At 36.2% G+C, this 15570-nt stretch overlaps 1 protein-coding gene across 1 annotated transcript; it reads right to left on the minus strand.

Moving 5' to 3' along the window:
* Positions 1-1188: 1188 nt before the first annotated feature.
* On the minus strand, positions 1189-12335 carry cyth4b (cytohesin 4b). Its single transcript, XM_067374754.1, has 13 exons — positions 12194-12335; positions 11107-11180; positions 9716-9780; positions 9129-9195; positions 6621-6739; positions 6466-6546; positions 6261-6373; positions 4472-4620; positions 4155-4266; positions 2454-2530; positions 2296-2367; positions 2050-2204; positions 1189-1971 (listed from the first exon to the last, which is right to left on the minus strand). Exons 1-13 carry the CDS (start codon positions 12213-12215, stop codon positions 1890-1892), a joined length of 1188 nt encoding a protein of 395 aa, XP_067230855.1. The 5' UTR covers positions 12216-12335; the 3' UTR covers positions 1189-1889.
* Positions 12336-15570: the final 3235 nt, after the last annotated feature.

The raw sequence follows: 15570 nt of genomic DNA on the forward strand, positions 1-15570 counted from the left end.
AGCCCTGACCCGTGGAGGCATGGACTCCTCTAGACCCCTGAAGGTGTGCTGTGGTATCTACACCAAGATGTTAGCAGCAGATCCTTTAAGTCCTGTAAGTTGTGAGGTGGAGCCTCCATGGATCGGACTTGTTTGTTCAGCACATCCCACAGATGCTCCATTGGATTGAGATCTGGGGAATTTGGAGGCCGAGTCAACACCTCAAACTCATTGTTGTGCTCCTCAAACCATTCCTGAACCATATTTGTGCATTATCCTGCTGAAAGAGCCACAGCCACCAGGGAATACCGTTTCCATGAAAGGCTGTACATGGTCTGAATGCTTAGGTAGGTGGTACGTGTCACAGTAACATCCACGTGATACATCAGACCAGGCCACCTTCTTCCATTGCTCCGTGGTCCAGTTCTGATGTCACGTGTCACTGTTGGCTCTTTCGGCGGTGGACAGGGGTCAGCATCACCCTGACTGGTCTGCAGCTCTGCAGCTCCATACGCAACAAACTGATGCTCTGTGTATTCTGACACCTTTCTATCAGAACCAGCATTAACTTCTGGAGCAGTTTGAGCTACAGGAGCTTGTCTGTTGGATCGGACCACACGGGCCAGCCTTCAATGAGCCTCGGCCACCCATGACCCTGTCTCCGGTTCACCACTGTTCCTTCCTTGGAGCACTTTTGATAGATCCTGACCACTGCAGACCGGGAACACCCCACAAGAGCTGCAGTTCTGGAGATGCTCTGACCCAGTCTTCTAGATATCACAGTTTTGTCCTTGTCAAACTCGCTCAAATCCTTACGCTTGCCCATTTTTCCTGCTTCTAACATCAACTTTGAGGACAAAATGTTCACTTGCTGCCTAATATATCCACCCACTAACATGAGCCGTGATGAAGAGATGATCAGTGTTGTTCTCTTCAGCTGTCAGTGTCATGATGTTATGCCTGATCGGTGTATATATATATATATATATATATATATATATATATATATATATATATATATATATATATATATATATATATATATATATATATATATATATGTGTGTGTGTGTGTGTGTGTGTGTGTGTGTAAATGACACTGAGACTAATGCTGAGAATAATCCTGAACTTCTTCTTTTAACAAAACCAACATGTCACGTTTGTCCCGACACCACAAATGTTTGTTTCTGCTCAAACTACACAGAGACATTTCATAAAATACAAGCATCACGGGACATTTAATCTCAAATAACTTTAATTAAATAATCAATTGTACAATGCATCACCTAAAATCTTTCATATGATCTGTAGTATTTACAAAATATATTTTACATGAAAAGAGTAAAGAGTAAATGTATTTGTGTCGTTTGCGAGGGAATCAATCCATCTGCTGCACTGGATCATTATTAGACCACAGTTTCCATAATGGATTCAGTTGCACATTAAACACACTCTCTCTCACACACACTCACACACTCAACAAAACATTTGATCAGATGGCAGAAGCATGTTGGCTTTAGATAATAGCCGAGTCTTTCTGGTGATGTTTGTATCGTCCAACCGAGGTAAGACAGTATCTTTGGATGGAAACACAGCTGATGTCTCTTTATAATCTCCACTTTTGGTCAAATGGATAGTCATCGCCAAAAAGACCCTGTTTCATCTCAATGAAATGATCTGAGCTGCTCCACATTGATTGCTACAGCTCTATACTCTACATCTACTGCCTCATTTGAGTCTGTTTGTGTGTCTAAGGGATTTCAGGAGAACAATCCTCCATTACATCTGCTGAGCTGTGAGAGAGAAACCTCTGAGCAATGACGTCTTCCTCTGAGTGTAAATAAATACGCAGTGCGCTCTTATAGTTCTGGCTGTCTGTAGTTATAGTTCAGTCACGCCGTCGTTTCGTCTCATTTCTCTGGGACTTTGTTGATGACTTTCTTCTTCCGGATGGACACTAGGTCATAGAAGGGATCTTTTGTAATGCTGGCCCTGTAAACACACACACATGTAGTATGTCAGATGCGTGTCGTTCGTTCAGATGCTGTATGAGGACGTTAGCGTTCGTACCTGATGGACTCGATCCACTCGTCTCTCTCCTCGGCCGAAGCGGCGCAGATGGTGTACGACTGATGTTTCCCCTCCACCACACGGCCGTCGGTCTCCGTCTTACACGCCTTGATCTTCTGACCCCGACTGTTGGGGTTATACAGCTCTAAACAATACTGCGCACGGGTCAAAGGTCACAGGTTAACCATCACTAATAGTATCATTTATTGCCTTATTCTCTTATTTGTAACACGGTTCATGTCTCACCGGTTTCCGGGGAAAGACCACTTCCTTCACGCTCAGATTCTCCAGAGGAATGATCCCGCGCGGCTCTTTGTCCTGATACACAAACGGCACAATCAGCTCTGATCTACACACTTCACACTGACCTTCATGCATTCAGAGAGATGTTTGCGTGTTCTTACTGTGGTATATTCAAAATAATACAGGCAGTTATCAGTGAGGATGAACCATCGTCTCTTCCACGTCTTCACACGGCCGCCTGCAGACGGATCATACATCTGATTATACATCAGGAACACTAAACAATAAACTTCCATTAGTTAACATGAACTAACAATGAAATATACTTCTAAAGCATTTATTATTGGTAGTTATTGTTAATTTCAACATTTACTAATACATACCCAGCTAACAGGGAACGTTCTGGCAAGGTTTAAGCAATATTCTGATTATAAACTAAGTATTACACTACTGATGCTCAACACACCAACAAATGACATCTCACACCATCTACAATGCCACCAAGACTCATCCCGATCAGCCTGATGGAGGCGCTACAATGGCGCTCATAACTCCTCAACCAGGCTCAAGTGTTTCATATCATTGGAAACCATTATAACGATATAATCCAATTGGCTCAAGACAGAAATTTGGGGGTATTTTGTATTTTTTGAAAAACTACTTTTGCAAACTAGTCATTGGTTTTTAACCCAATCGGAACCAAACCAGTGCATCAGTCTGATTGTCAATAATTATCAAAAAAGTTGAAATTTCGATTCACGGTCCCTAAGGGCCACCAAAACGCTCGAAGTGGGTGGATCCACTTTTGCTAAAATGGCTCTAACTCATGAACAGAATGAGATATTTCCATCAAATTTGGCACACGTATGTAAGATCTCATTCTGTGGTCGTGTGAAAAAGGACGTGGTGACTGGCCACTTGGTGGCGCTATAACATGAAAAAAACTTAAAAATGGTTATAACTATGCAACCTGAAGTTTGATCGACTTGAAAATTGGCATGTGGTGTCTTTGTCCAAGGTGCCAAGACTGCCTTTGAGGACATTTGCGTATCTCGAAAAACACGTCCAGCGTCGGCCAATGAATTTTGAGCATCTATCAGACAAGGTTAACGGAAGCCGATTGGAATGAAACTCGCTGGACCTGTTTGACTCACGGCCCTAGAGACCTGTGAGAAACTGAGGGGCGCCTTCACATTTTTCACGTGTTTAAAGGATTGTATTAAACGCAATTTTATCGCACACGCCCATGACATTCAGATCACATGGTAGAACTCCTCATTCTGAGAAACTTTGCCTCTAGGACCGCCGCTGTCCATCGAATCGTTTGTTAAATATTGGAGATTATTTCAAAAACCAACTTTGTCAAACTAGTTTTTTGGCTCAACCTCGATAACTGTTAAAAAGCTTTATAAACCATATATTTTCGACGGTAAATTGCCTGTATTGGCTGTAAATGGTCTTTTCCGTCTATGATCGAGATGGTTACAGGCTTGCTAATTGAAACATTATACCTTTTTACGCATGTGCTTAAAGACATTAAAGTGCTTAAACCCCGATAACTGCTGCTCGCAGCTGTATTTATTATTATATCATCATATTTTTGTAAGCTGGGTGAGCAGTATCTGTTTGACACAAAGACAATGAGGATGTCATTGACAGTATTAAACTTTAACAGATTTAGAATAAACACAGCTAATAAAAGCAGTGCTTAAATGGACGAAACACAGAAAAGAAAGAGAAAGTAAACTAGACTAAATATGTTTGCAGTAGCAAATCTATTTCAGTTTGTTTAATGCAGTCAGAGTTAAATCTTTATGATAACTGATGTAGTTGCAGTACATCTCGGACGAGCTCGGCTTTACCCAGTTTGAGCAGCCAGCCCTCTCGGTCAGGGTTGAAGAAGGTGTGCGTGAGATCGTTCCCATCATCCTCTGGGATTTTGAAGGGTTCGTTCCGTATGCTGTTGTACAGATTCTGTCGTGAAAGGAAACACATTTCTGTCACAACCACAACCTTCCTGTTAGTGCTGCTTATTTATGTAAATGTGCACTGCTAACGAATAATAATTAACACCAGAGTGTTATTTGTGCTCAGTGACTCTAATGTTCTCACAGGCCGGTATTTTGTTTCTCACGAGCATCATGTGACCCGTGAGGAGAGATTGCGATTGGCTGCTCACCGTCAGGAGGTCGTCGGGCAGGTCGTCTCCGTTGTTGATCCCGCGGTTCATGCTGATGAATCTCTCCAGCGGGGTCTTGTCCTTCACGTTGGGGTTGTGCAGACTCGTGTTCAACATGATGATGGCAAACGACAGGATGTAACACGTGTCTGAGGATCATTTACACAAACAACACAACAACTTTACCACAGACTGATAAACAAACCGGCTGATTCACAGCTGACAGGGAACGTTCTGGCGAGGTTCTCTCAAGCGTTTTTCCAGTAACGTAATTAGAACGTTCATTCAAAGTTATCTGGTCTTTAATAATGTTCTCAAAACATTAGCACAAAAACATTATTTATACGTCATTCATGGAGTGTTTTTCTTCTGAAATGTTTTAGTTGGATGTTCGTCTGATTGTTTCAGAACATTCTGAGAACATTTAAAAGTAACGTTCCCATAATGTTTGAAGAATGATACAATTGATACAATGTTCCCTTAATGTTCACATAACCAAATAAAAAAAAAGAAACATTTTTAAAGCATTTAAAAAACTGGATGTTTTGAACATGTAGAGAACACTCATTAGTTAATATGAACGTTAGAAAAACGTTCTTGGAACATAGCAGGGCTGTTTTGAGATTATCAGTATCTGCTTTGCCAATTAACAGATTTATTAACGATATGTAAAAAAAGTCGGATTTGCAGGAATATACAATCATGAGTTTATAACTCGCAATTGTCAGAAAATAAGTAAAAACTGTAAGATAAAAAGTCGTAATTACTTTTTTTTATTTTTTTTTTATTCCAGAAAAAAAATAAAAATAATTACGATATGTAAAAAAAGTCGGATTTGCAAGAATATACAATCATGAGTTTATAACTCGCAATTGTCAGAAATAAGTAAATATTTTAAGATAAAAAGTCGCAATTACTTTTTTATATATTTTTTTTATTCCCAAAAAAAAAAAGAATTACGATATGTAAAAAAAGACGGATTTGCAAGAATATACAATCATGAGTTTATAACTTGCAATTGTAAGAAAATAAGTAAAAATTGTAAGATAAAAAGTTGTAATTACTTTTTTAATTTTTTTTTTATTCCAGAAAAAAAAAAAAAAGAATTACGATATGTAAAAAAAGTCGGATTTGCAAGAATATACAATCATGAGTTTATAACTCGCAATTGTCAGAAAATAAGTAAAAATTGTAAGATAAAAAGTTGTAATTACTTTTTTAATTTTTTTTTTATTCCAGAAAAAAAAAAAAAAAGAATTACGATATGTAAAAAAAGTCGGATTTGCAAGAATATACAATCATGAGTTTATAACTTGCAATTGTCAGAAAATAAGTAAAAATTGTAAGATAAAAAGTCGCAATTACTTTTTTAATTTTTTTTTTTATTCCAGAAAAAAAAAAAGAATTACGATATATAAAAAAGTCGGATTTGCAAGAATATACAATCATGAGTTTATAACTCGCAATTGTCAGAAAAAAAGGAAATATTTTAAGATAAAAAGTCGCAATTACTTTTTATATATTTTTTTATTCCAAAAAAAAAAAAGAATTACGATATGTAAAAAAAGATGGATTTGCAAGAATATACAATCATGAGTTTATAACTTGCAATTGTAAGAAAATAAGTAAAAATTGTAAGATAAAAAGTCGCAATTACTTTTTAAATTTTTTTTATCCCATGGCAGAAACAAGTTTCTATAAGTTTCTTTACTTTTACAATTCTGAGTAATTATTGGGTAGAATATATATCATGCAAGAGGACGTTGAGGAGTTCAGAGATGTGTTTAACCTGTGGACTGGAAGACGTTGACGTTGCAGTTACAGTAACGTGTAGCGAAAGCCTCCATCATGCGGTCGATCTTCTGCGCTTCACCCGGCAGACGGAAACTCCACAAGAACTGCCTGATGAGTGAAAGAACGGGACAACGAGAGGAAGCAGAAATAAGACGAATTCTGCGGCACGTGTGTGAATGAAGAAGCGCTCGTGTTCTCACCGTAACGCCTGAACCAGGTTCAGATCTGAAAACTCGTGCAGCTCCACAAACGCCTTGAGAATCTGCAGGTGCATCTCCTCCCTGAAACATCAGATTGAGATTCATCACACACACACACGGACAGAACTGATGTGTGTGTTTGGTTCATGTGTCACCTCTCTCCCAGGAAGTCTCCGATGGCTGTCTTATTCAGTCCTTCCTCTTTATACAGAAACTCTGCCACTCGGTCTGGTTTCCATTCCAGAATTTCGTTGTCAACCAGGTACTTGATTCCCTGAAACACAGAGATGTTTGTCAGTCTGAGACAGACCGAGATAAGACATGCTGCATTTGACCTGTAGCTCTTCTGAGTTTATCAGACTGTCCACACGAGTTCCTCCACAGCTAAAAAAAAAATCACTTTTTGGAGATTTTCCATCAAACCCATACTTCCCTTTTCTACTGAATGACTAAAGAAAAGACTAAAACCTTCAACACAAAATCAGAGAAACTGATACACTGGTTGACTTTTGTTTACCTGCAATAGAAATGTATTTTGAGAGCCATGTGATGTTCCCCCAGTATCAGCACTGGAACCGTTTCAGCGCTTGTATCACTCCGTTTGCGGCGACTGTCATGGCGGCTGAGTAAATACACTGTATTTTATACAAATACTACTGTTGTTGTGTCGCAGAATGTAGTTTTAAGAGTTTTTAGGGGAGAATGTAGTTATTTAGACCTAAAAATATGTGACACATATATAAACATAGCACATATTTTACAATTTGTTTGGACGCTTTCTCAGATGTGAGCTCCAGGCCGTCAGCAGCCGTTCAGTGCTCGAGTACCCGCCGAGAACAGCTTTTTAACGGCCAGTTCTTCGGGAATTTGCCGCTGGCTCTGATGTAGATGAGATATAATTAATAATTCATTTGGGGCATATCAAATGGCAATCTTTGGTCTTATTACTTGTTCCAGAGCACAAAACATTTTGGGTTAAGGGGAAAATTAAGTTTCATAACTTTATATTTAGGCTATATTTAACTTAAATCCTGTTCTACTATTATATTATATTATATTATATTATATTATATTATATTATTATATTATATTATATTATATTATATTACATTATATTATATTATATTATATTATATTATATTATATTATATTATATTATATTATATTATATTATATTATATTATATTATATTATATTATATTATAGTTTAGGGCCAATATGATGTTTTTGTTTAGTTTTATCTCTGTTGTGATACATTTTATTTTTCAGGATTATTTGATGAATAGAAAGTTCAAAAGAACAGAATTTATTTGAAATAGAAACTTTTGTCACAATAGACTAAACAAAAATTTAAAAGGTTACCTTGACAACTAACTAAAATAAGTTAAAATAAATTAATAACTAAATAATAAATAACTACAAATAAAATAAAAATAAAACTGAAATACAAATAAATTAATATAAAAAATAATATAAATATAAAAAACAATAAAATAATTTAAAAAACAATAATATAAAAACAACAAAATTACCAAAAATGTAACTAAAAAAATATCTTTCATCTTTCATTTATATTTAGGCTATATTTAACTTAAATCCTGTACTACTATTATATTATATTATATTATATTATATTATATTATATTATATTATATTATATTTATTTTATATTATATTATATTATATTATATTATATTATATTTATTATATTATATTATATTATATTATATTATATTATATTATATTATATTATATTATATTATATTATATTATATTATATTATAGTTTAGGGCCAGTAAGATGTTTTTCTAGTAAGAAATTAACACTTTTATTCAGCAAGGACACATTAAATTGACCAAAAGTGACATTTATAATGTTACAAAAGTTTCTATTTCAAATTAAATTCTGTTCTTTTGAACTTTCTATTCATCAAATAATCCTGAAAAAAAAAAAGTATCACAGATTCCACAGAAATATGAATCAGCAACATTGATAATAATCATAAATGTTTCTTGAGCATCAAATCATCATATCAGAATGATTTCTGAAGGATCATGTGACACTGAAGATGCTGAAAATTCAGCTTTGATCACAGGAATAAATTACACTTTACTATATATTCACATAGAAAACAGCTGATTTACACTGGAATAATATTTCACTGTTTTACTGTATTTTTGATCAAATAAATGCAGCTCTGGTGAGCAGAAGAGACTCTTTCAGAAATATTAAAAAATTCGAGACAGCCCAAACGTCTGACTGCTAGTGAGCGTGTGTTGTCTATAGTTGGGTTTGTTAATGTGTTTGTGGTGTTGATCAAACAACAAACATTCATGTCTCTCTGTCGTCTCTTCTCATGCTCGTCGGGTCTCGCTGTGTGTTAATGTGCAGCAGCGAAACCACAAATACTCAGAACGAGAAAACCAAATGTATTTCAGGTGTTGACCTGAGGGTGAGTGTTCAGATCAAAACTTCTTCCTCCTGTCTGTCAGCCTCTCATTTACACACACTCACTCTTACTCACTCTTTCTCACACACACACACACACACACACACACTCATGGCTGATCTGAGAGACAGACTGATGTTCCACTGCCCTCGTCATCTCACGCTGGAAACAAGTGTTTCATCATCATCATCACAGAATCTCCTCCACATCTCACCTTTTTAGGATCCATGTTGAACTTCTTCTTGCCACTAGAGAAGCGTTTCTCCCTCTCCAGCATCTTACTGCAAGAGATTCAAACAAAACAACTTCACAATCACAGCATTTCAACCAGTGCTTAATTATCGTCAACTAAAACTATTTTAAAAATGGTTAATTGAAATATAGCTGAAATAAAATATAAATATTAGGTGAAACAAAATAAACTAAACAAAAATTTAAAAGGTTACCTTGACAACTAACTAAAATAAGTTGAAACAAAAATAAGAAAATTAAAATAAAACAAATAAAATACAAATAAATTATAATATAAATATAAAAAAAACAATAAAAAAAAACAATAATATAAAAACAACAGAGTTACCAAAAATTTAACTAAAACTGAAAAAATATATATATAATATATAAAACAAAAAAATGAATTAATACTATATCAGTATATAAATAATACTATAAATGAACAGGCGCTGAGATGAAGAGCGTCAGTATTGTGTGTTTGTGGATGATTCTCTTTAGCTCTTCTGCATCTGAAGTGTCTTTAAAGCATCTTTTCTCTGATCTTAAGACATTCACACAGTCACTCACTTGTCTTCTGCTGACTTGAAATCCTGAATATCTGCCATGACGTTTTCAATCTGGTCCTTCAGTTTCTGTAAGAAAAACAGTTTTCAGCTTCCGAACTCAAACATCAGCAGCTCTAGTCAGGTTTCATAATGAAACAGTGAATTCACAGTGTCTGTTTATTACACACTTTAGCAGTATAATAATGGGATTTTGACTGAAGAACCACACCAGTAAAGCTTTGATGACGCACACAAACATGACCAAGAGTGCAATATGACTTTTAGGTTATTTTGGATCATTTCTTCTTTTTTAACACATTTATTTGAGTGTTTTTGCTTTTTCACAGAACAAACAACACCAACGAGAAAAGAAAAAAAACTACACTAAAAAATGCTGGGTTAAAAACAACCCAAGTTGGGTTGAAAATGGACAAACCCAGAGATTGGGTTAAATGATTGTCTGCTGTTTAGTTTTATTTAACTCAACTATTGTTTAAAAATGACTGAACCCAAAATATGCTGGAAATTAACATTTATTAATGTTTAATAATTGAACATTTATTTATAATTTTAATAAATAGTAATTAAACAATAAACATTGATCAAATTGCTTATTAATAAATGTTCACCTTTTGATTATTATTGTTGCCTCTAGTAATTATGTGTCTGATTTTTAATTTCCAACATATTTTGGGTTCATTTTAAGCCAGACATATAGTCATTTTTAATCAATAGTTAAGATAAATAGAACTATCCAGCAGGTTGATCAAACATTTAACCCATCCACTAGGTTTGTCCATTTTCAACCCAACTTGGGTTGTTTTTAACCCAGCATTTTTAGAGTGTACTATGACAAAACAGGACATTTGAGGGACAGATGTATACAAAGACAGATTATCATTTGACAGGTAATGCTTGACCAGGATACAAATTCAGTCCTACGAGTATAAACTAAACTAAAATTAATATCTGTTATCTCTTAGGAATGACAACAGTAACAGTGAGGTTTGGATCAGTTCTTATGGCACATCACAGCAATCACAGAAGCCTTCTCAGATCTGATGTGTTTATGAAGCGCCCAGCTGACAGGGAACGTTCTCACAAGGTTCTCAAGGTTATGAACAAAAACGTTCTTCCAGTAACGTTAATACAACATTGGTTCAATGTTATCTGGTCTTTGATAATGTTCTTAAAATGTTAGCATAAAAACATTATTTTTTTTTATTTCAGAACATTCAAAAGTAACATTCCCATAATGTTTGAAGAATGATAACATGGAATGTTCCCTTAACGTTCACATAACCAAGAAAAAATGTTTTAAAACATGCTGGACATTCAGAAACGTTTTCAGAACTTAAAGGGAACGTTAGCAGAACGTTCTTAGAACATTGGTTTGTGAGCTGTTGTTCTCACCTCAATGTCCTCCAGCAGAATCTGCTTGTGCATCTTCAGCCGTTCAATCTCCATATGCTCCTCCGCCGTCAGATCTGAGAAAACACACACACACACACACACGATCACGTGAGACAGACATCAGTGTGTTGCTGCAGATTCAGAGAGAGATCTCACATGTAAAGCACTCTTAAGAGGCCCAAAACACAGCAGTGAGTTTCTGCACAACGCTGACCAGATCTGAGCTGTCTGAAATCTCCCTTCTCGTGAAGACTTGAACAATACGCTTCACACTCGCTGTTCTGCTTTATGAAACAGGAAATCTGTTGCCATGGGGGCCGTTGGCTCCTGCGTGAGGGGCCTCTCTGTGTGTGTGTGTGTGTGTGTGTGTGTGTGTGTGTGTGTGTGTGTGTGTGTGTGTTTCACTTCAAACAAACAGACCACAGCAGACAGATGACAGAAACAAGAAACTCAGAGCTGAAATCAAACCAGCGGATATAAAATGAAGAAAATAATGATGACAGACATTTTAATGTCAGATAATAATTCAGCTGGATTACACGAGTGGAGCTGATCCTGGACTACAGATTTCCTCAGAACGTTCTGTCAAGGTCTCTCAAAGTTATGAGCTTCCAGTAACGATAATAGAACATTTGCTCAGAGTTATCTGGTGTTTAATAATGTTCTCATAACATTACATTATTCATGGAAAGTTTATTTTTCTGAAATATTTCAGTTTTTTAGAGAACATTCAAAAGTTATGTTCCCATAATGTTTGAAGGATGGAATGTTCCCTGCATAACCAAGAAAAAACATTTTGAGCATTCAAAGAACATTGAGAAAACGTTTTCACAACTTAATGGGAACGTTAGCAAAATGTTTAGAATTTTTTTATTTCACCACAACATCAAACTTCACTTCAGCTGACCTCAAAAAGGCATTAACATTATTTAAAAAAAATAATAATAATTGATATTAAAACCAAAAAATCAATAGAGATAAACATCTGCAATGGAAATCCAGATATTACCAATAAAAACTTGAAGGTGAATTAGGCTGAAGATGGACAGAGAGTGTTTAGTTTAGTTAAGGTTAAACTCTCTCTTACCTGTGTGACAAGACTCAGTCATTGTGCAGTATAACGCTGAACTCCTGTTTCATTAAAGCTGTGTGTTTGAATTCAGACTTTCTTCATGTTTGTTGTAGATGAGAGTGAGTTCCTCTATCTGCCCTGCCCTGCAAACACCCGTTTCACACCAGAAGTCAAGCGTTTCCGCAGGAGGAGCAGCGCAGGACTTCACAACATCAACAACACACACACACACACACACACACACACATATGTGATGAGATGATGTGAGGACTTCATGTGATCTGGTGATGCCATCTGCTGGTCATAATCACACTACAGTCCCCTGAAAACACACTCACATGTGTGAAGAGTGAGTAACTTTAAAGCACAGAGAAATTAAACCAGGAACGTTCTCACAAGGTTTTCTCAATCTTATGAACAAACGTTCTTCCAGTAACATTGATAGAACATCCGTTCAGAGTTATCTCAAAACGTTAGCACAAAAACATGATTTATATTGTGCATGGCATGTTTTTTCTAAAACAGTTAGTTTGACGTTCTTCTAATGTTTTTTAAATGTTACTACTTGTTTCAGAGAACATTCAAAAGTAACATTTCCATCATGTTTGAAGAATGATACAATGCAATGTTTCTTTAACATTTGCATAACCAAGAGAAACATTTAAAAAACGTTCAGGGAACATTTTCATAACTTAATGTGAGCATTAGAAAAACATTCTTAGAACATACGTTGGAAGAAGCTTTGAACATATTCATGATTTTAATTCTGCACACAAACTTTATATGGAGTTTATAGTTGGATTTCAGCTGCAAAGAAAAAGCCCAGAATAACCTGAAGAACCGGAGAACATCAGACCGCCTGTAGCCTGAATATATGTTCATAACGTATGCTCTTTCTTGTAGAAACATCAATATTTCAATATCTCAAAGCAAATAGTTTCTGTGAAATGCACAAAGAGACTGTAAAGCATCTGCATGGAGCTGCACTGACCAAACGCTCTGATCACATCACCGTAGTTTCAGACCAATAAAAGGTAAGTTGTGTGACACATGATGATGTCTACAGTTCATTAAGTGGTGCGACACTAACCAGCCCAAACAAACACAACCCTCTGAGAGGGCTCACGTCGTCGCCATGGCAACAGCTCATAGATGCAAATGTGTTCAGATTAAAATAGTAAATAACAAACAGCATCTTCAGATTCATTAGAAGATCTATTTCGAGTTGAACGTGAAGATAAAAGAGCGCTTCTGTTTCTCTCTGCACAAGCGTGAGGCTGATTTACTGCTTCGGATGAGTCAGCGGCTTCAGTTCTCATATATTGCGTGTGTGGTCAGTATCCTGTCAATCATAAGTATGTGTGTTCTACAGTCCTTCATATAATCCAGAGAGATCTGTTCCAAACCCGGCATCAGTAGAACATTTCATTCCTTCAGTTATTCATAAAAACACCATTTACCTTTGGGACTGTGATCATATGTGAGTAGGTTTATATTAAAATATTACTTCTCAGCCTCATGCTGGTTATTATTATGATTCTCAGTTCAGAACTGAAACTGATATTGTCAGAGTGGGTGTGCTTATTGTTTAGTCCATTCATTAAACCAGATTTTTCTGAAAAAAAAAGGTAAACAAAGCAAACCTCAATCTGTAAGAAAAATAAGATCATAGATCTTAAGAAACGTATTATTCTTATTATTATTTATGAGTTTAAGAGATTTTGTGTGAGAATTTTCGACAAAAAAGACATCAAATCTGGGCAAAGTGTGATTGATTGATTGATTGATTGATTGATTGATTGATTGATTGGCTGACCGATCGATCGATTGATCGATTGATCGATTGATTGATTGGTTGATTGGCTGACCGATCGATCGATTGATCGATTTATTGATTGATTGATTGATTGATTGGCTGATTGATTGATTGATTGATTGATTGATTGATTGATTGATTGATTGATTGATTGATTGATTGATTGATTGATTGATTGATTGATTCCGATTGGTCTGAAAATTGATTCCGATTTTCAGACCAATTTCAATGATAGACGCACATTATCAGACTGGCAGTGTGATCAGCCAATTACAGAATGATGGAGGCACCAGAGGCCCCGCCCCTCTCATGTGATTTATTGCCTGTAAGCAGAATCTTCACCCCTAAATCTTCAGTTACTTTAGAAAAGCAATGATTTATATAATATTCAATAATGCGCCCAGACAATTTTTTACCGTTTTCGGCTATTTGGTATTCTTAGTTAATGAATAGGAAGCCTCGCACATTCGCCTTTTCCACATTGCAAAATAAGATGGATAGCAACATTGAACATCCATCACATAAAATCTGTACAATACATTATTTCTTTACATTAAGGTCGTAATTAAATATTTTGCACACACAAATATTTCACCATTGTTACAAAACTGTATTAGTGCCAAAGGCTGTTTGTTTATGAGGACTGATCATTTATTTATTTATTCACAGTAGCATCACGTCTCTCAGGAGTCTGTACGCTCACCCTGTACTCACGGTTTATTTTAAAGAAAGACATTTTCACTAACATGGATAAAGTTTTGAGCACTTTCTCATGAGATATGGTAGTAATTAGAACTGTGATACTTTTGACTATTTTGAGAAATTCTGCACTCTAGATTCCCAGCGGGAAGATCAGCGCAGTAGAGACGCAGGTGATCAGGACCTCCAGCTGACAGCAGAACCAGTCTGTGTTCGAAACTAATCAGAACCTTTTCATACGCAGCTGAACACGCAGATCTCGCTCTCGCTCTCTTTCATACTGGCACTTTAACTTCAATGAGCTGTTGAGTTATTGCACTGCAGGGCTGCTTTAAATCAGTCAGGACCTTCATTTAGAGTGTCTCTGAGTGAAATGAGTGAGAAGGGCTCTAAAGTGAGATTGTGCTGAGAATATGTTGGGTATGTTTTTGGTATGTTCTGATTTTTGTTTTCTTCTTGTCTTACAGTGACTGTGGAAGAATCAGTCTGTCTATCTGTCTGTCTTCCTTTTGTCTGCCTGCCTGCATTTCATCTGTCTGTCTGTCTGTTTGCTTTGTCTATCTGTCTGTCTGTATTTTGTCTGCCTATGTGTCTTTTGTCTGTCTGTCTTTCTTGTCTGTCTGCCTTTCATCTGTCTGTCTGCCTGTCTGTCTTTCATCTGTCTGTCTGTCTTTCGTCTGTCTGTGTGTCTTTTGTCTGTCTTTCGTGTGCCTATGTGTCTTTTGTCTGTCTTGTCTGTCTTTCGTCTGTCTGTTTGTTTGCTTGTCTGTCTGTCTGTCTGTCTTTCGTCTGTCTGTCTGTCTTTCGTCTGTCTGTGTGTCTTTTGTCTGTATTTTGTCTGCCTATGTGTCTTTTGTCTGTCTGTCTGTCTTTCGTC

Source organism: Chanodichthys erythropterus, chromosome 21, assembly GCF_024489055.1.
Source record: "Chanodichthys erythropterus isolate Z2021 chromosome 21, ASM2448905v1, whole genome shotgun sequence".
Classification (NCBI taxonomy): Eukaryota; Metazoa; Chordata; class Actinopteri; order Cypriniformes; family Xenocyprididae; genus Chanodichthys; species Chanodichthys erythropterus.